This window comes from Alligator mississippiensis, chromosome 7 (assembly GCF_030867095.1).
Source record: "Alligator mississippiensis isolate rAllMis1 chromosome 7, rAllMis1, whole genome shotgun sequence".
Taxonomy (NCBI): domain Eukaryota; kingdom Metazoa; phylum Chordata; order Crocodylia; family Alligatoridae; genus Alligator; species Alligator mississippiensis.
The window spans coordinates 1,122,199-1,142,747 of NC_081830.1; the positions used below are offsets into that span (position 1 = coordinate 1,122,199).

At 64.4% G+C, this 20,549-nt stretch overlaps 2 protein-coding genes across 4 annotated transcripts; both read right to left on the bottom strand.

The window, feature by feature from the left end:
* Positions 1-847: 847 nt before the first annotated feature.
* Positions 848-11,289, bottom strand: TGFB1I1 (transforming growth factor beta 1 induced transcript 1). Of its 3 annotated transcripts, XM_059731442.1 has the most exons (11): positions 10,187-10,272; positions 8,457-8,584; positions 8,309-8,364; positions 7,736-7,857; positions 7,574-7,658; positions 6,439-6,544; positions 5,691-5,852; positions 5,053-5,226; positions 4,248-4,329; positions 3,534-3,682; positions 848-2,801 (listed from the first exon to the last, which is right to left on the bottom strand). In XM_059731442.1, the coding sequence occupies exons 1-11, from the start codon at positions 10,197-10,199 to the stop codon at positions 2,535-2,537; spliced, it is 1,344 nt and encodes a 447-aa protein (XP_059587425.1). In that variant the 5' UTR covers positions 10,200-10,272; the 3' UTR covers positions 848-2,534. The 3 variants fall into 3 exon arrangements, 2 of the variants coding, with proteins under 2 accessions (XP_059587425.1, XP_059587424.1); XM_059731441.1 differs by lacking the exon at positions 8,457-8,584 and having other exon boundaries at positions 10,187-11,289; XR_009463604.1 differs by lacking the exons at positions 848-2,801; positions 3,534-3,682; positions 8,457-8,584 and having other exon boundaries at positions 5,053-5,239; positions 10,187-10,936.
* Positions 11,289-19,966, bottom strand: ARMC5 (armadillo repeat containing 5; the record flags this gene model as incomplete). Its single annotated transcript, XM_059731410.1, has 6 exons — positions 11,289-12,067; positions 13,779-13,911; positions 14,028-15,448; positions 15,572-16,397; positions 17,523-17,630; positions 19,468-19,966. Coding segments are annotated over 6 exons (3,765 nt in total), but the record flags the coding sequence as incomplete, so codon positions are not given.
* Between the last annotated feature and the right edge of the window lie 583 nt (positions 19,967-20,549).

A 20,549-nucleotide genomic window follows, 5' to 3' on the forward strand; every position in this document is an offset into this window, starting at 1 on the left:
GGAGGGCTGAGATGCGCCCAGCTCCTGCGTGTAACAGCCACATATAACAGCAGATGGGGAGGGCTGAGTTGCGCCCAACTCTGGGGTGTGATGGCCACATATAAGAGTGTATGGGAAGGGCTCAGATGCACCCAGCTCTGGTGTGGAAGGATACATATAACAGTGCATGGGGAGGCCTGAGATGCACCCAGCTCTGGGGTGGAATGGCTGCATATAACAGCGTATAGGGAGGGCTGACATGCACCCAGCTCTGGGTGGAAATGCCACATATAAGAGCGTAGGGGGAGGGCTGACATGTGCCCAGCTCGGGGTAAAACGGCTCTGTGGTGGAAAGCCCACATATAACAGTTTGTGGGGAGGGCTGAGATGCGCCCAGATCTGGGGTGGGATGGCCAGTTTTACTGGGGTCCCTGGGGTGGGAGCAGGGGACGCTGGGAGCCTGGAGGGCTGGGTTCTCCCCCGCACAAAGCCAACCCCACACAGGGCCCCTTTCTTTGCCATTCTCCCCTCACCCACCACAGGCGTCCAGGCGTGGAGACCACAGTCATCCTCGGCATGCCTCCCTCTGACCGCACACCCCGCTGGCCCTGCGCCAGCGCTGCCGCCTCAACCAGGCCCTTGCGCCGGGGCTGTAGGGGAACGGGGAGGGGAGCGCCTGGCACGGATTCATCTTGCCTGGGGAACCGGGCAGCACTCAAGAACCCTCACTTTCAGCCTGGCGGGGAGTCTGTACAGCACCTGGCACGGCGCGATTTCAGGCGGGGGGCCCGTATAGCACGCAGCACCCCCACTCTTGGCCTGGGGTCGTACAGCACCCAACACCCCCTGATCTCAACTTGGGGGCCTGTACAGCAACTGATGCCACCCAATCACACCCTGGAGGGCCCTACAGCGCCTGGCGTGGCCAAATCAGAGCACACAGCAGCCATGGGCGGGGCAGGGTGGTGGGTACATGGCTTTATTTGTGCTCATCCTACAGCAGTGCTGGAGGACCCACCCGCCCCCGCCCCCCGGATTTGCCCGCCAGCCCCCTCCCTCCAGTGGCAGGGGGCAATAAGAGGCTGGGTGGGTAAAACAACCCCCCGGGCTCCTGCCCCGCCCCCATACCGTGCGGGCAGCCGCAATGCGACCAGCTGTGGGGTGGAGGCAGCAAAGTGGATCAAGTTGGCATCCCCGGGTGGGCCTAGGTCTGCTTGGGCGGGGCCTAGTGGGTGTGGCTGTGGTGGGATGGAAATCTTGCCCCGCCCCTACGCTAGGTGGGTGTGGCTTCTTGAGTATGGCTTCATTGTGCAGGGGTAGAGACGGAGCGCCATGGCTTCCAGGAAGTGGGTTGGGCTTGGTCCATCCAGGAAGTCAATGTGGCTCTGCCCTCCCCCTTAGAAGCAGGTGGAGCCTGCTTGAGGTGATGGGCGTGGCTGTGCTTGGGGGTGGGATTTACCTGGACACCTATTGGGCTGGTGGGCGTGGCTGTGCTGCGGGTGAGGACTGGGCAGGGCTTCCATGCAGGAAGTGGGTGTGGCTCTGCCCCCAGCCCGGAAGTGGGGTTCTGACCTTAGAAAGGGGTGGAGCTTTGCCCTCAACCTGGATGTGGCCAAGTCTTTGAACCTGGAAGTAGGCGGGCCTTTGCCCCCTGACCCCAAAGTGTGGTCCCCAACCCTGACAGGGGTGGGCCTTTCCCGCTGGAAGTAGGTGGGCCTTTTTCCCAGAAGTGGGTGGAGCTCCGTCTCTAACCCAGAGGTAGGGTCCCCAAACAGGAAGTAGGCAGGGCCTCTAACCAGGAAGTTGGTGAGGCTCCACCCCCACCTGGAAATGGAGGTCCCTAAACAGGAAGTGGGTGTGGCTCTACCCCAGCCCAAAAATGGAGATTCCCAAGTGTGGCCTTTATCCAGAAAGTAGGTGTGGCTCAACCTGCATATGGAGGTCCCCAACCAGGAAGTGGGCAGGGACGCTACTCAGGAAGTGGGTGTGGCACCACCCCAACCCAAAAATGAGTCAGCAAACAGGAAGTGGGTGAATCTTCTACCCTGGAAGTGGGTATGGCTCCTCACCAACCTGGAAATGGGGGTCTCCAAACAGGAAGTGGGTATGGGGCCTACCCAGGAAGTAGGTGTGGCTCCACTCCAACCCAAAAAGGGGGTCCCTAAACAGGAAGTGGGCAGGCACTCTACTCAGGAAGTGGGTGTGGCTCCACCCCAACCCAAAAATGATGGTCCCTAAACAGGAAGTGGGTAGAGTTTCTACCCAGGAAGTGGGCGTAGCTCCACCCCAGTCTGGAAATGGGGGTCCCCAAACAGGAAATGTGAGTGGGGTCTACTTCCTGCTTGTGGACCTGCATTTTTGGAAGTCCCAAACAGAAAGTAGGTGTGGGCCCACCCCCACCCAAAAACAGGGGTCGCCAAACAGGAAGTGGGTGTGTCTCCCACCCAGGAAGTGGGTGTCAGTCCCCCAACCCAAAAATAGGGGTCCCCAAACAGGAAGTGGGTGCATCCTCTACCCAGGCAGTGGGCGCAGCCTCTGCCAAGGAGAGCAGGACCTCAGCCAAAGAGCTTGAGGAAGCAGGGCTGGCAGTAGGGCTTGGCGCCGTGCTCCTGGAAGGTGCCCTTGGTCAGCGGGCGCAGGCAGAAGGCACAGACAAAGTGCTCGGGGTGGAAGCGCCGCGCCATGGCGGTGACGCAGCGCCCGGCGATGGGGCCCCCGCACCCGCCGCACAGCGACCCGCGGCGCTGGTGGTAGTGGCGCTCACAGTAGGGGCGGCCCCCGTGCTCGAAGAAGCTGCCCTGCGCAAAGGGCGCGTAGCACTCCTGGGGAGCGAAAGGGGGGGTCAGGGCTCACCCCCTTCGCCAGGATCCGCCCCCTTGCCCAGGCCCTGTCCCTTGCCCACAACGCCAACCCGCTTCCTTTCCCTAGGCTCTGCTCCCTTCTCAACTTTTTTCCCCACCCCTACCACAGGCTCCACCCTCCCCTCCCCCTCTAAGCCCCACCCCATTCCCCAAGCCTCTCCCCTCCCTTCACAAGCCTCACCTCCTTCCCCCAAAGCCCAGGCCCCACCCCTTCCCCAAGCTCCTCCCCCTGCCTCCCCAAGCCCCACCCCCAACAAGCCCCTCCCTCCCTCCAAGTCCCACCCCTTCCCCTACCTCTCACTTTCCTTCTTAACCCCCTGCCTCCTTTCCCTAAAGCCCTGCCCCTACCTAATTCCCTTCCCTGTAACCCCTAAGCCCCTCCCCAAGCTCCACCCCTTCCCCAAACCCCTCCCCTCCCTTCTCAGGACAGCCCTCATTCTCCTAAATCCCCACCTCCTACCTCAGGCCCCACCCCCTTCGTCCAAGCCCCTCCCCCTCTCCCACCCCAAACCCCACTCCTTCCCCTCCCTATTTTCTCACCCCTGCCTCCTTCATCAAAGCCCCACCCCCTAGCTCAGGGGCCACCCCCTTCCCCTAGGCACCTCCTTCCCTTTCCCCTTCCCCAGGCCCCGCCCCTCCAAGCCCTTTCCCCACCCTCCTCAGGCCCCACCCCCGTCCCTGAGCCCTGCCCACCCGGCAGACGAAGCAGTGCGGGTGCCAGAGGGCACCAAGAGCAGAGATGTAGCTGTCCAAGATGGCGGCGCTGCAGGCCTGGCACCGTGCCGAGAAGAGCTCGGCGAAGTCGTCGCGGCAGTATGGGCGCCCCTCTTTCTCGTGGAAGCCTGGGAGGCAGGAGGCGGGGTCAGTGGGGCAGAGGGCAAGGCCCCACCCCCATCCCTCACACAGCAGGGAGGGGGCGTGGCTTGCTGGAGAGCCTGCATCCTCCCCTGGGTACTCCCAAAATGGGGGAGGGCTGAGCCACACCCTTCAAGGCCCAAAGTGGGAGGGGATGGGACTTCTTGGTAGCCACACCCCCTACAAGCAAGAAGAGGTATTGTCTGATGTAAAGCCCCGCTTCCTAGATGGGGTATGGAGAAGGCTCCCTGGTAGCCACGCCCCCTTCTGATGCAGGTGTGGGGTGGGCGGGGTGTGGCTTCTGGGAATCCCCACCCCCTGAGTGGGTCATGGGTGAGGGGGTGGGAATTCTTGGGTTCCCTGCCCAGAGCAGGCCCAATGAAGGGTGGGGGCATGGCTACAGGGAAGCCCTGCCTCCTGGGATTGGTGTGTGGGGATAGGGGGCGGGGCTGACAGAAAGCCATGCCCCCTGGGCATGGAGGGGGGGGGGGGGGTCCCTGACAGGGAGGGGGAGGGGCTCACAGCATGCTGTGCAATGCCCTGCCCCCTCACCTTCATCACCGAAGGGCTTCCCACATTTCACGCAACAGAAGTGCTCTGGGTGCCAGTTCTGGTCCAGCGCTGTCACCATTTTCTGGGGGGGAACGGGGGAGAGGGACACCCGGTGACATCACTGATGGGCAACCCTGCCCCTTGCAGCACAGTGACATCACTGTGGGACACCCCGAACCCATCCGGCACAGTGACATCACTGTGGGGTAAACCCACCCATTGCAATGCAAGGGGAACCCAACCCATCCGGCGCAGTGACATCACTGCCGGGCAAACCCACCCCTTCCCGCACAGTGACATCACTGCAGGAGTGACCTGCATCTTGCAGTACAGTGACATCACTGCAAGGCGAAGTGGCATCAACATGAGGCAAACCTGCCCCTTCTGGCACAGTGACATCACCACAAGAGAGACCTGCCCCTTGTGGCGCAGTGACATCACTGCTGGGCACACCCGCCTCTTCCAGCAAAGTGACAGCACGGCAAGGCAGCCCGCCCCTTTCAACACAATGACATCACTGCCCGGCATTCATTCCCCTTTTGACGCAGTGACATCACTGCAGGGCAACCCCACTGTTCCCTGACCAGTGACATCACTACATGGAACACCCACCCCTTCCTGTGCAGTGACATCACCACTGGGGAACCTCACCCCTTACAGCACAGTGACATCACAACACCGTAAAACCACCCCATCCATTGGCATGACATCAACGCAAGTCAAACCCACCCCTTGCAGCACAGTGACCTCACTGCTGGGCAACCCCACCCCTTCCCACGCAGTGCCATCACGGCCCCTGACTCACGTCCAGGATAGGCTGGTGGCAGCGGGCGCAGCGGGGGGCGAAGCGCTGGAAGTAGTCGCGCTCACAGTACGGGGCGCCGTCCTTCTCGAAGAAGTTGCAGCCGCCGAGCGCCGCGCCGCACTGCGCGCACACGAAGTGCTCGGGGTGCCATGGCGAGCCCAGTGCTGTCACCACCTGCCCAAACACACTGGCAGCCAATTGGGGGGCTGGCCACACCGCCTGGGCCCACTGAGCCTGCCCTGGCTCCGCCCCCTCAGCCAGGCCCTGCCCCTTCCTTCTGGCCATCCCATAATCACGTTCCAGATCCTGGCCCTGCCCTCTCAGAACATGCCCCTCCTCCTTCTCCCTGAGACCCACCCATAACCCCCTTCCAAGCCTTGGCTCCACCCCCTCACAGCCAGCACCTCCCACTCCCCCACCCTTGGCCCCGCCCCCTCCACCCATGACCCCCACCCCCGCAGCCATGCCCCCTTCCCTGTAAAACCCATCCCCTCCTCCCAGGCCACGCCCCCTAGAGAATCACCCTGGCTCCCATCCCAGGCCCCATCCCCTCTCCATTCAGCACCCAAAGGTGTCAGCCCCTTCCCATCCCCCCAGCCCCGCCCCCTCCCAGACTCTACCCCACCGCCAGGTCCTACCTGGCCTGCAATTGGCTTGTGGCAGGAGGCGCAGAGCCCCTTGGCGCCCGTGGGTACCCCCTGGCGGCTCAGGTCTGACTGCAGCAGCACCAGCATCGAGTCCAGCGACCCCTCACCAGGTGGCGGGGCTGGGGTCACCACCGCCTGCTGGGCCCCGGGGAGCTGCAGGGGGTGTGGCCAGACTTAGTCCTGCCCCCTGACACCCCCCCCTATCCCAAGCTCCACCCCCACAAGCTAAGCCACCCCCACTCTACTACTTCTGGCCATCTGGGAAGTCAAGGGGAAACAGAAGGCAACCTCTGCCACCGAAACTAAGGCCAGCCCCCTGCTGCTAAGCCCCGCCCCTACAGCTCAGCCACACCCTCCAACCCCATTCTCATCACTTGACGTATCAGTTGCATAGCGGTTGGCAAAAACCTACCTCCGGTTATTATCAGTTCCTGATTTGCATATAATTTGCATGCCTTGGCAGCCCCACCCATGAATGTATTGCAGCATCCATTTGCATATGGTTTGCATATCATCTGCATGCATCTGATCCCTGCATATCATTTGCATGGCATGCCCACACAGTCCTGGGGTCCCTGCCCATATATCCACTGCAGCATCCCATTTGCATACAATCTGCATATACTTTGCATGTATGTGGTCCCTGCCCCACCAGCCCATGCCGGGATGCTCCCAGTTTTAACCACAAGGCTTTGCTGCCCAGCAGGGAGGCAGGTCCCGCCCCCAGCCCCCAACTCACATTGCTCTGGACCCGAAAGTCGGAGAGGGAGGCCATGAGCTTGTCCAGCTCCAGCGTGGCTGAGGTGGCCGAAGGCTTCGAGGGCGGAGGGGAGGAGCTAGGAGACCTATGGGGGGAGGCAGAGTCACCACCTCCACCCCCAGAATCCCCAGGTGGGGGGGGTCCTGGGTAGCGAGTGCAAGGCCTCCTGGGAAAGCCCATGTCCATAGAGGGTCCACATCTCAGAACGATGAGACACCCGTGTGGTGGGAGGTGACCATAGAGACCATGGGCTAGAAGGGTCCCGGTTGGGTGAGGCAACGTGGTCTTGGAAACCTCCAGGGATGGAGGTATAACACCTAAGGGACCATGGGAAAGGGGGGCGGAAAGGATCCTTCTCAGGGCAAGATTGTCCCAGATTAAACCATCTCAACCCCATGTCTAACATGCTCTTGGAAACACCTAGAGATGGAGACTCCATAAATCCCATGGGATAATGGGAAAGTGGGGTTGGAAGAGGTCATCCAATCCTGAGGTCATCTAGGACCTTCTCAGGGCAATATTATCCCGGATTAAACCATTCCAACCCAATGTCTAATGCGGTCTTGGAAACTTCTAGACATGGAGACTCCATAACACCTAGGGGATCATGGGAAAATTGGGTTGGAAGGGACCTCCTGAGGTCATCCAGGGCAGAGATCATCTAGGCCCACCGCAGGGCAAGATTATCCTGGATAAACCATCCCAACCCAATGTCTAATGTGGTCATTGGAAGCTTCTAGACATGGAGACTCCATAACACCCATGGGATCATGGGAAAGTTGAGTTGGAAGAGACTTCATGAGGTCACCTAATCCAGAGATCATCTAGGACCTTTTCAGGGCCAGATTATCCTGGATTAAACCATCCTAACCTAATGTCTAATGTGGTCATGGAAACATCTAGAGATGGAGACTCCATAACTCCTATGGAATCATGGGAAGTCAGACAGGAAGGGACCTCATGAGGTCATCCAGAGCAGAGGTCATCTAGGCTAGATTAAACCATCCCAACCCAACATCCATCGAATGTGGTCATGGAAACTTGAAGGGATGGAGACCCCATTGCTCCTGGAGGATTATGGGAAAGTGGGGGGTGGAAGTTGGGGGACACTCACCGTCTGGGTGACCCCCCGTCTCCAGGCTCCGTCTCCTTGTCCCCATCGGGCCCATGGCTGGGCGGGAACTGGGCCAGGATCTCATCTGGGACAGACAGACGTGGGCTGAGACCCCCCCAGCCTCATGGCCCCGCCCCCTGACCCCGCCGCCCAGCCAATTACCTGCGATGGAGCCATGGGTGGCGCTGAGCTGCTGCAGGAGCCGGTCCAGCTCTCCCAGGCCCGGGGCCAGGACTGCTGCAGGGGGTGGGGATGGGGCCGGTGGCCTCGGCTTCACCACCGTGCTGTGGGGACCCGGGGCATGTCATGAGCATGGTGAGCCTTGGCTCGCCCCCAGGGCCTTGGCCACACCCAAACTGAGAAAAGGACCTCCTGACTCCACCCCCAAACCCGCTGGCCCTGCCTCTCCCTCCTATGGGCCACATCAACAGACCCCATTGCAAAAGGCTCTGCCTCTGCCCCTCTGGCCACACCCCCAGACCCTAGTGCCCCCCCACCCCCATTGTGAAAAGTCCTGCCTCTAGCTCTTTGGCCTCATCTCCCAGCCCTTGGCCCTGTCCCCAGCCCTCTAAGCCCTGTGCCCTCTATGAAAGGCCACACCTCCACCCCTCCACCCCCCAGCTCAAGGGCCTGCCCCCCCCCAGCTCTGCTGGCCACGTCCCCTGCTAACCCCACCCTACAGCACCCCTGCCCCTAAGCTCCACCCCCCAGGGGCTAGCCCTGCCCTTGACCCACCTGTAGAGGTGCTCTTTGTCACCCCCTGGGGGCGGGGCCAGGTCCGAGGTTGTCACCTGGTGGACGGAGAGATGCTAGGCTCTAGGGTCACGTTGCCATGGCCAGCACCAGGGGCGGGGGTGGGGGGGTCACGGCCGGGGGGTCTCACCTGGTGCTTGGGGCTGTAGGGCGGGGGAGGGGGACGAGGCTCTGCCCCCCCATCCCCCGGGGCCGTGAGCAGCACTGGGTGCTTAGCGATGTGGGACGTTGTTGTCTCCAGGTCGGCCAGGAGGGCGTCTGCGAGGCGGGGAGGGCGGGGGGTGTGGGACCCAGGTGTCCGGGATCCTAACCCCCCTGCACCCCAGAGAACCCAGGCGTCCAGGGTTCCCAGCCTCTCCTACACCCACCCCCCAGGGAACCCAGCTGTTTGGGATCCTAAACCCCCTGCTCCCACCCTCCGAGACCCGAGGAAAACCCAGGTGCCCAGGCCCCCAGTTCCCACTGCTCCCACCTGCCACCCCAGGGAACCCAGGCTCCCAGCCTCTCTGCTTCTACCCCGCACCCCAGGGAACCCAGGTGTCTGGGCTCCCAGGCTCTGCTACACCCACCCCAACAGCCCAGGGAACCCAGGTATCTGGGCCTCCAGCCCCCGCTGCTCCCACCCCCCAAACCAGAGAACCCAAGTGTCCAGGCTCCTAAACCCCCTACTCCCACCCACCCCCAGCCCAGAGAACCCAGCCATCTGGGCTCCTGGCCTCCCCTACACCCACCCCGCAGGGAATCCAGGCAGCTAGGCTCCCGGCCCCCTGCTCACACCCCAGGCAAACCAGGCACCTGGGCCCCCATTCCCCCTTGCGCCCACTGCCCACCCCAGGGAACCCAGGCATCTGGGCTCCTAAACCCCCTGCTCCCACCCACCCAAGTCCAGAGAACCCAGGCATCTGGGGCTCCCTGCCCCCCTTGTGGCAATTCCCAACTTGGGACACTGGAGGTGGGGGGGGGAAGATCGGGTAGGAAGAGAGGAAGGAAGAAGGGAGGAAAGGAGGAGAGAGAGGAGCGGGGAAGTGGGGGGAAGGAGGGATGAAGGAAAGGAATGAGGGACATGAAGAAAGAAAGAAAGAAAGAAAGAAAGAAAGAAAGAAAGAAAGAAAGAAAGAAAGAAAGAAAGAAAGAAAGAGATGACTGGTGGGAGCAGGAAAGGCGGCCAGGGAGCCCAGGAAGGAGGGAGTGAAGCAGGGAAGGGAGGAAGAAGGGAACGGGCCAGGGAAGCAAGGGAAGGAGAAGAGAAGTGAGGGGAGAAGGGAAGAGGGGAGCGCGGCAGGGCCGGGGGGGAGTGGAGGCCACAAGGACCAGGGAAGGAGGGAGCAGGACAGGAGGCAGCCCAGGGCGGGGGCCCCACGGAGCCCAGACGGGGGAAGGGAGCCGGGACGGCGGGGTTCTCCGGGAGCGGATGGGGGCGAGGGGGGTTAGGAGCCGGACGCCTGGCTTCCTCCCCGCAACTATCTCGGGGAGCCCAGAACGGGGGCCCCCATGCAGCTAAGCAGGGATAGACCAAGTCAGCGCCTGGATGGGAGACCGCCCACCCCCCCCTTAGGAGCCTGGACACCTGGGCTCTCTCGGGTTGGAGGGCTGCGGGGAGTTGGGAGCCCGGGCTGTCCAGGGCTGGGAGCAGGGGGGCTGGGAGCCCGGACGCCTGAGCTCCCTGGGCTGGGGGGGAAGGGGTGGACTAGTGGGTTTGGGAGCCTGGGCTCTCTAGGGGAGTGGGAGCAGGCGCATTGCAAGCCTGGCCCCACATAGTGGGTTTGGGAGCCTGAACGCCTGGGCTTTCTGGGGTGGGAGCAGGGGGTTAAGACCCCAGACGCCCGGGCTCTCGGACGCCTGAGTCCTGCGGGCTCTTACCCAGGTCGTCCATAGCCCTGTCCGGCGCCGCGTCCCCACTTCCCGGCGGCTGGGGGGTTGGGGGGAGGGTCCCAGCCCTGGTGCCCCCCTCCCTCCCTGCCCCCCCAGCCCGTGACGCCGCTTCCCGGCCGGGCCCCGCGCTGACCATGTATGGGAACGGGGCGCCTGGGCTCCCTGCGGGGGGGTTGGATGGGAGCCCGGACGCCTGGGCTCTCTGATAGAGAGGGGAAGTGGGGGGAGCACCGGGACGCCTGGCTTCCCTGGGGTGGGAGCAGGGCGTTGTGAGCCTGGACGCCGGACTTCCCTGGGGCGGGAGGGATGGGAGTAGGGGGTTTGGGAGCCCCGAAGCCTGGGATCCTTGGGGGGGGGGGCGGAGGGGATGCCTGTGTCCCCACCCTGAGGATGCTGGGCCTGGAGCCCGGCGGTGAGCTCAGAGCCTGGGAATGTCGTGGTTGGGGGGGGGTGGCGGGCGCCTGGGTCCCCGCCCAAGAACCACGCGGAGCCGGAGACTGGGTGCGGCACGGCCTGTATTGGTCTCTGCACAGCAATGCCCCCTCCCGCCACCTGGATTCCCACGGGGGGGCACACACACAGCACAACACAGCACCCCCCCCTCCCCCCCACATGCAACCCACCCCAGAAAGGGGGGGGGGAGGGAGATAGGTCCCAGACTCCTGGGTCCCCTGGAAGTCCATAATGGGGAGGGGGACAGAACCTGTATGCCTGCACCCCAAAAACAAAACGACACATGGGGGGGACACAGCCCAGACTCCTGGGTCCTCTGTAAGTCCATAAAGTGTTTGGGGGGTCAGTACCCAGACCCCTGGGTCCCCTAGAAATCCCTAATGGGGCCTGGGGCTGAAGGCCTGGATCCTATGTAAGTCCAAAGTAAATGGGGGCGGAGCACAGCCTGGACTCCTGGGTCCTCTCTAAGTGCATAACGGGGGGCTGTGGCTCAGCGCCTGGCCTCCTGGGTCCTCCTGTCCATAAGTGACCAAACAGGGACAGAGCCCGGACGCCTGGGTCCCCTACCAGTCCAGAAGCAAATGGAGAGAGCAGAGCTTGGACTCCTGGGTCCTAAGTCCACAAAAGGGGGCTGGGGCTCAAGGCGTGGACTCCTGGGTCCCCCAAGCTGCCTCAGTAGCCATGGCCAGCAAATGCCCGGCCAGCGCCCGCTCATCCCCAGCCGCCCGGGCCAGGCGGACCAGCGCATCGGCCCGCTGGCATGGCCCCGGGTAGCACCCGCACAACACGTGGCGCACACAAGCGCGCTGCAGCCCCAGGCGGCCCAGCCGCTCAGCCAGGCTGTAGAGCTGGGCCGGGCCCCGGGGGTCAGCCCCGGCCAGGTACTGGGCGCTCAAGGCAGCCTCCACCTCCTCCACCAGCCCCGGGGCCAGGAACTGCCCGGCCACCTCCAGCACCCGGGTGCCGAGCGGGATCCCAAAGGGCCCCGCCAGGGCCTGGCAGCCGCGGCAGCCGTGCAGGTGATGCAGCAGGGGCAGGAAGGCGGCCAGGGCCACCCCCCGGAGGGGGATCAGGGCCAGCCGGGCCTCAGCAAAGCCCCCCCCCAGCATGGCGCGGAAGACGTCAGACGCCGTGTCTAGCACCTGGCGTGAGGCTGGGACCTGGGCACCACAGTCCAGGAGGAACCGCAGGTCGGCCGCCTCCGATGCCACCACGTGGGCATAGGGACAGGCCAGGGCAGGCCCAGTGGGTGGGGGCGAGTGCTTGCCAGGGCCATGGGGAGAGCCCAAGAGCAGGGCCAAGGCATCGGCGGCGTAAAGGGCGAAGGGGGCTGGCGGGGGCCGGGCCAGGGCCTCGGTCAGCAGCACCAGGCCTGAGTGGTCCAGCAGCAACTTGCGGCACAGGGGGAGCTCCTTCCTGCCGGGACAGAGATCAGGATCAGGACTGGGACCCCGCCCCCGCTGGAGAGGGGAGATGGAGCAGTCTGGCAACTTCCCCACATGTGCTATGAGAAATGGACCCGTCCAAACCCCCCCATCATGATAAATGGATGGGTCCCAACTCGCCTACTGAGTAATGGATCAGTCCCAAGTGCCCCCCACCATAAAAATGGATGGATCCCAACTCCCCCCAAGAAATAGATCAGTCCAAGCCTCCTTCCATCTGACAAATGGATGGGTGCCAAACCTCTCCATTAAAAATGGATCAGTCCCAACCCCCCCCACCATAAAAATGGGTGGGTCCCCAACCCGCCCCCATGAGAAATGGATCCATCTAAATCCCCCTCCATCATGACAAAGGGATGAGCCCCAACTGCCCTGAGAAATGAATGGATCAGTCCCAAGCCCTGCCCCCCAGCATAAAAATGGATGGATCCCACCCCCCCATGCAAAATGTGTGGATCCCAATTCCCTGCATGAGAAATAGTTCAGTCCAACCCCCCCCTTATGACAAATGGATGAAACCCTACTCCACTATGAACTGAATCAGTCCCAAGCCCCCACCCTGCCACTGCCACCATAAAAATGGATAGAACCCAACTCTCCATGAGAAATGGATCAGTCCAACCCCCCGCACCATGACAAATGGATCAGTCCCAACCCTGAGGCCCCCAGAAACCCCCTCCAAGGTGAGGAATGGACAAGTCCTAATCCCCTACTACACAGGGGTGAGTTCCACCCCTCCCCCAGTAATGGATCAGCCCCGCCCCCAATAATAGGAAATGGGTCCACACCCCACTCCAGCCTCAGCCTCTGACCCCCCTGCCCATGGAAAATGGGTCAGTCCCAGTTCTTCCCACTTTCTCCAATGGTCTCACCCCATTCTGGATTACCCCCATGGGGCCAGAGAAATGGACAATCCAATGTCTTTCCCCCACTAATGATTTCACCCAGGCCTGGCCTCCCCCCATGGGGCAGAGCAATGGACCAGTCCTAACTCCCCACCCCAAATTCCCTTAATAGTCTCACCCAAGTGGAGGGGAGGAGACATTGGGTAGTACCACCAGTAAAAGGGGGAACAGGGCAGTACCACTTGCAGAGTAAATGGGGGAGGGAGGAATAGGTCCATACCATCTGCAAAGGGAGGGTTAGGGAAATACCATCTGAAGAGAGAAGGGGGGGGGCTCTTGGGCCATACCACCTGGAAGGGGGGCAAAATTAAGGATTGGACAAAACCAACAGCGGGGGGATGAAAATTTGGGCAGTACCATGTACAGAGAAGAGGAGGGGGAGTTGGACAGTACTACCTGCAGAAGGGGGAAAAAGGGAGGGGTGATTGGGGCTATACCATGTGCAAAGAAGGAGGGTTGTTGGGCCATACCACCTTGCAGCAGGGGGAATGGGGGGAATTGGGGCCATACCACCTTGCAGAAGGGGAATGTGGCCATACAACCTACAGGGAGAAGGGAGGGATAGTTGGGCCATACCACCTGAAGAGATGAAAGGGGTTGAGGCCCTACCAACTGCAGACAAGGGGGGGAGGACAATATCACCAGCAGGGGAACACTGGACCATTCCCCTGCAGGTGGTAAGGGGTGGGGGCCATACCAGCTGCAAAAAACCCTGGGGCAGGTGCTCTAGGGCCGTACCACCCACCAGGAGCGACGGGGACGGGGGGGCTCACTCACCTGCAGAGGAGGGGCACGGCAAGGGCGCAGGCCAGGCGATCGCTGGGGGGCCCCGAGAGCAGCATGTGGGTCAGAACCCCGGCGCCGAAGGGCGACTCGGCCGTCACCCGCAAGCCCAGCAGCAGCGACTCCCCTGCGGGGGGGCAGGAAAAGAGGTCAGGGAGAAACAACCCCCTCTGCTCTCACCCCCCCCACCTCCCTGAAGCCCTGCAAATCCCCTCCCAGAGCACCCAGGCGTCTGGGACTCACCGAACTCCTCGAAGCGAGGGACGGGACTCCTGGGTTCCTCGAGGGCCTCGCCCGGACTCCTGGGTCCCTCAGCCAGATGACGGGGTTTCTTGGGCACCCGGCCCGGGCTCCTGGGCTCCTGCACCTCTGTGCCCGGACTCCTGGCTCTCTTGGAGACCCTGTCCGGACTCCCCGGTCCCTCAGCCGGACTCCTGGGTCCCTCAGGTGCCCTGCCCGGACTCCCGGGTCCTTCACCTGGACTCCCAGGTTCCTCCACCTCCTCGCCCGGACTCCCGGGCACATCCAGCTCCTCACCCGGACTCCCGGGTCCCTCGGTGGAGCGGGGGCGGAGGCCGAGGATGAGCCAAGCCCGCAGCAGGCCAGGCGCGCGACAGCGCACGAGGGGCTCGAGGCAGGCAGGGTGACGGGCCAGGCGCTGCAGGAGGCGTCGCCCACGGGGGGAGGGGGCTGGCGCCTCCGTCACGTATTCCAGCAGCCCCCGCAGCGCCGGCCCCGTCACCAGCCCCCGCGCCGGCGTCACAGCCTGCGAGTAGCGAGACAGCAGCAGCAGGGCCGGGCCTTCGGGGCCCCCCCAGCCCTCCCCAGGGGGCTCCCAGCCCAGTGGGGGGGGCGGGGCCAGGCGGGGGGGGAGGGGCAGGGCCTCTGGGGGCTGTGGCAACACCAGCGCTGGCAGCTGCCGTAACGACGGCGTTGCCGTGAGGTCACTGGGGGGCGGCTGCTGTGCCAATGATGATGTCACTGTGAGGTCACTGGGTAGGGGCTGCTGTGATGATAACATCACCGTAAGGTCACTGGGGGGCAGCTGCTCTGATGATGATGACGTCGCTGTGAGATCAATGGGTGACGACAGCTGCTGTGACAATGTCGCTGTGAGGTCTCCAGGTGGGGACTGCTGCGATGATGATAAAGTCACTGTGAGATCACCAGGTGGGGGCTGCCGTAGTGATGACATTGCCGTGAGGTCATCGGGTGGTGGCTGCCGTGATGAGGACACTGTCGTGAGGTTATCGGGTGGTGGCTGCCGTGATGATGACATCACCATGAGGTCATTGGGTGGTGCTTGCTGCAACGATGATGACATCGCCGTGACATCACTGGGTGGCAGCTGCCATGATGACGATGATGTTACTGTGGGGTCACCAGGTGGCAGCTGCTGTGATGTCAGGTGGCTGGACAGTCGTTTCCGTGACGACACTGGGGCCAGCAAGAGGTCAGAGGGCAGCCGTGGCCGTGGCAACACCAGCACCGGCGACGTCATCTCCAAGGGGTTTCTCACTGATGTCAGCGCTGGGGGGGCAGGGCCTACCTCAGGCTCCACCCCCGGGAGGTCCAGGACAGGGCTGAGAGACCGGTCAGGCGACCACTGAGGCGGGGAGACGTCCCCTGGGCTGGCGATGACGCCCTCCGACAGCAGCCATGACCTGCAGGGGGGGTTAGGGTCACACACAGAGAACCCAGATGTCCAGCCTCCCCCCCACCCCAGGGAACCCACGCGTCCAGTCCCCCTGTCCCCCCGAGAGCCCCGGTGCCCGGGCCCTGCCCACCTGAGGCTCTGGAAACTGGGCGACTCCCCCTCCACAGCTGCCTCCCGCCCGGGCTCCTCGGGGTAGTCAGCAGAGGCAGCGTCAGGCCCGTCCTCATCCTGCTCCTCCTCCACCTCCTCCCGCCTCTGCCGCCGACAGTTGGCATCCCCGGGTGGAGCACGGCCCTGGGCAGCCACCATGGCCACCAGCAGGGGCACAAGCCCCCCGGCCTCCAGGTCCTCCATTGCCTCGTGGTCATAGAAGAAGGCCACCAGGGCGCCCACCACGCGGCCGTGGCACCAGGCCTGGCATGGGTCCCGCAGCAGCGCCAGCATGGTCCCCAGCCCCCCAGCTGCCCGCACCCGGGCCCGGTTGACAGCCTCACGGCACAGCAGGCAGAGCGCCCGCACCAGGGCAGCAGGGGGGGGCCGGCGCTGTGCCACGGCGCTCACCACAGCCTCCACGGCACCAGCGCTGCCCAGAGCGGGGCGCAGCATGCCCTGCAGACAGGCGTTGGCGAGGGCACCCAGCGCTGCGTCCTGGAGGGACTTCTTCTCAGCGCATGCCAGTGCAACGAGGGGTGGCAGAGCACCACCAGCACTCAGCTGCTGTGCGCATGCGCGGGTGCAGCCGCGGGTCAGCTCCAGGAGGGCGCGCGCCGCCGCCGCCACCAAAGGAGGGTCCCCGGCGCCCAGGCACGAGGCCACGGGGTGCACTGCACCCTGCTGCACCAGCGCTGCCCGGTGCTGCGTAGTGTCAGCCAGGCAGCGCAGCGCCCGCACCGCACTCTGCAGGCAGGGGCTGGCCCCCCCGCCCGCGGCCAGGGCCACCAGGGGGGGCACCGCGCCTGCGGGGAGAGAAGGGGAACAGTTAGGGGTCCCTACATGCCTCAGGACCCCCAAACTGTCCCTTCTAATAGCCTCCTTCTTGCCCCTCAAAATACCCCTGGGGACCCCCAAACTGCCCCCTACTCACTGCCCCCAAGATAGCCCATAATCATCAAGCCATTAATAGCCCCCTAACTGCCCCCTCAAGATATCCCCAAATTGCCCTCTATTCACTGATCCTCCCGAGATACCCTCTGGAGAGCCCTATTCATTGCCCCACACGACGCGTCGCAACCCTCAAACTGCCCCTGTTAATAGGCCTCTAGCTGTCCCCCAAGATACCCACTAGGGACCCTCAAATTGCCCCCTACTCATTGTCCCCCTCACCAGTCCCAAGTTGCCCCCTATTTATGCCCCCCCGCAAATACTACAAAACCACCAAGCTGCCCCTATTAATTGCCCCTTAAGTTACCCCCTGGGGGCCCCCCAAACTGCCCTCCCAAACACACCCAAATTGCCCCCAACCCCTTTAATTGCCCCCCATGAAACCCTAATGGCCCCATGGTGGCCCCAATGGCTGCTATGGGGGGGGGGGGTGGAGGTTCCTGGACTATACCACTGCCAACCACTGGTGGGTGGGTAGGGGGGGGCAGGAGTGGCTGGGCTGTACCACTGCTCAGTGAGGGGGGTGACTGGACTGTACCACCACCATCTATTAGGGAGGGGAGAATGCTTTGGTTGTACCACCACCATCCAGTGGGGGAGGGGCGTTGCCCAGGCTGTACCACCACCATGTACCTGAGGGGGGTCGGGGTACATGGACTGTACCACCACGCGTCTGGAAGTGATACCTGGACCATACCACCCCCATCTAACCAGTACCCCCCACCAGCAGAGGGAAGAGAAAGGATACCTGGACTGTACCACTACTGAGAAGGTTCTGCTATCATACCACCATCTACCAGGGCAGGCAGGGGGTTCCCAGACCATACCACTGCTACCTCCCAGAAGGGGGGGGAGGCTGCCTATCTGTACCCCCACCACCTACCTTGACTTCTACACCCCCTCCCCAAACCCCCAAATCCCAACCGGGGGGGGGGGGCACATGTCATGGGACCCCCAAAACGGGTCTGAACCTCCCTCACCAGCATCGTGGATGGCCTGCGAGCTCTCAGGATCCATGGCCAGGTTGCCCAGGGCCCGCGCCGTGCGGTTCTGGATGCTCTCGATGGGGTTCGACTTCAAAATGGCCACTGCGGAGGGGGGCAGAATTGGGGGCAGGGCTGAGCAGGGAGGCAGCCAACTCTGGGGGGGCGCTGGTGGCCAGGTGTAATGAATTGGGGCCTCTGGACTGTGTCGTGTTGGCTCAAGGGACGGGGCCTTGGCAAGAAGGTAAGGGGGAGCCGGAAGGTGCCATCTAAGGGAACCCAGGGGAGGGAGGGTCCTAAAGCAAGGCAGGGGGGCACTGGGTTGCGCCACATTCATTCCTGGGGGTGACAGAGCGGGGCGAGCCGCACCCTGATATTTGGTAAGCAGAAAAATAATACATGGACCATACTACTTCAACCCAGGAGGGGATTCACGGATCATACCACTGCAACCCGGGAGAGGGAAAGAGGTCCCCAGACCTTACCACACCAACCCAGGACGGGGGGAAGGGGTTCCCCAGATCACCCCACTCCTGGGGGGGGAGGGGGAGTGCTCCCCGGATCATACCCACTCCTACCAGGGGGGAGGGGAGCACTCCCCGGATTGTCCCACTCCTACCCAAGGGGGGGGAGCGCTCCCCGGATCGTCCCACTCCTACCCAAGGGGGGGGAAGCGCTCCCCGGATCGTCCCACTCCTACCCAAGGGGGGGGAGCGCTCCCCGGATCGTCCCACTCCTACCCAAGGGGGGGGAGCGCTCCCCGGATCGTACCCACTCCTACCAGGGGGGAGGGGAGCACTCCCCGGATTGTCCCACTCCTACCCAAGGGGGGGGAGCGCTGCCCGGATCGTCCCACTCCTACCCAAGGGGGGGAGCGCTCCCCGGATCGTCCCACTCCTACCCAAGGGGGGGGGGAGCGCTCCCCGGATCGTCCCACTCCTACCCAAGGGGGGGGAGCGCTCCCCGGATCGTCCCACTCCTACCTGGGGGGGGGCGCTCCCCGGATCGTCCCACTCCTACCCAAGGGGGGGAGCGCTCCCCGAATCGTCCCACTCCTACCCAAGGGGGGGAGCGCTCCCCGAATCGTCCCACTACTACCCGGGGGGGGGGGCGCTCCCCGGATCGTCCCACTCCTACCCGGGGGGGGGTGCTCCCCGGATCGTCCCACTCCTACCCGGGGGGGGTGCTCCCCGGATCGTCCCACTCCTACCCGGGGGGGGCGCTCCCCGGATCGTCCCACTCCTACCCGGGGGGGGGAGCGCTCCCCGAATCGTCCCACTCCTACCCGGGGGGGGAGCGCTCCCCGAATCGTCCCACTCCTACCCGGGGGGGGGAGCGCTCCCCGGATCGTCCCACTCCTACCCGGGGGGGGTGCTCCCCGGATCGTCCCACTCCTACCCAAGGGGAGGGGAGCGCTCCCCGGATCGTCCCACTCCTACCCAAGGGGAGGGGAGCGCTCCCCGGATCGTCCCACTCCTACCCAAGGGGAGGGGAGCGCTCCCCGGATCGTCCCACTCCTACCCAGTGGGGGGTGCTCCCCAGATTGTCCAACTCCTACCTAAGGGGAGGGGGAGCGCTCCCCAGATCGCCCCACTCCTACCCAGGGGGGAGGGGGAGCGCTCCCCAGATCGCCCCACTCCTACCCAGGGGGGAGGGGGAGCGCTCCCCAGATCGCCCCACTCCTACCCGGGGGGGGGGAGAAGCGCTCCCCGAATCGTCCCACTTCTACCCGGGGGGGAGAGGGAGCACTCCCTGGATCATCCCACTCCTACTCGGGGTGGGGGGTGGAAGGGGCTCCTACCTACTGCTCCTACCTCTGTGGGGGGCAGACCCGATCAATCAGACCCCCCCACTCCAACCCCGGACTGTACCAATCCCAACCAGAGGGGGCCCCCTGGACCGCCCCGCTCCTGCCCAAGCAAAGGGGGGGTTCCCGGCTCACCCAGCACAGGGATGCCGCCCAGCTCCCGCACCCGGGTGCGGCTGCCAGGCTCGGTGCAGCAGTTGCCCAGGATGCTGAGTGCCAGGTCCAGGGTGCGGCGGGCCGGAAGCGTGGGGCTGCCGGGGGCCCCAGGGCCGGGCCCGAGCAGGCCCAGCAGGGGCGCGAGCCCCCCCCGGGCCCGGAACCGGGCGATGCCGCCGGGGGCCTGGATGTGGCGGGTCCGCAGGGCCAGCAGCGCCCGGCCCAGCCCCGGCTCCGTCGCGCCGCGCAGCTGCGCCAGGCACCAGCTCAGCGACGCCCCCCCCGCTGCCCCCCGACCCTGCCCCGCCTGGGGCAGGAGCAGCCATGGCTGGGGGCGCGGGGGCCTGAATGCCTGGGCGCCCAGGGGTGGGGGGGTTGGGAGGAGGGGGTTTAAGAGCCCAGACCTTGGGTTCCCTGGGGTGGGGGGCAGCAGGGGATCATGGGAGCCCGGACCCCGGGGGTGGCGGGCAGCAGGGAATCATGGGAGCCCGGACCCCGGGGGTAGGGGACAGCAGGGGATCATGGGAGCCCGGACCCCTGGGGTTGGGGGGGTTGGGAGGGGGGATTTAGGAGCCCGGACCCCTGCGTTCAGTGGGGTGGGGGGAGGGAGCAGAGGATCATGGGAGCCCGGACCCCTGGGGTGGGGGGGGTTGGGAGGGGGGATTTAGGAGCCCAGACCCCTGTGCTCTCTGGGGTGGGGGGGGAGCAAAGGATCATGGGAGCCCGGACCTCTGCGTTCTCTGGGGAGGGGGGGAGCAGGGGGTTTAGGATCCCGCCTAGTCCCTGGGATGGGGGCGGGGCTGGGAGCGCGGGCCCGGGGCTCCCGGGGGTGGGGAAGCAGGGGGTTCTGGGAGCCCGGACCCTGGGTTCTTGGCGGGGGGCATGGGGGAGGCAGGGCCCGGACGCCAGGGATCCCCGGAAGGGCGCTGGGGGCTGCCGGGGGGGAAAGCAGGGACCCCGCCGCGGGGCAGCCTGGGAAATGGAGTTCCCGCTCCCTTGAGGCCGATTGGCGCCAGGTGGCGGCGAAACTACAAGTCCCAGGGGGCGCTGCGTACTGCTAG

What these genes read in the sequence shown, in the direction of transcription:
- TGFB1I1 (XM_059731441.1), bottom strand. Translation starts at nt 10,936, where the DNA reads ATGTGTCGTTTTGTTTTTGGGGTGCAGGCATACAGGTTCTGTCCCCCT. An exon ending in GCCACCAGCCTATCCTGGAC is followed by an intron (nt 4,330 to 5,052) that starts GTGAGTCAGGGG and finishes GTTCCCCCCCAG; the next exon opens with AAAATGGTGACAGCGCTGGA. An exon ending in GAAGCCCTTCGGTGATGAAG is followed by an intron (nt 3,683 to 4,247) that starts GTGAGGGGGCAG and finishes CCTGCCTCCCAG; the next exon opens with GCTTCCACGAGAAAGAGGGG.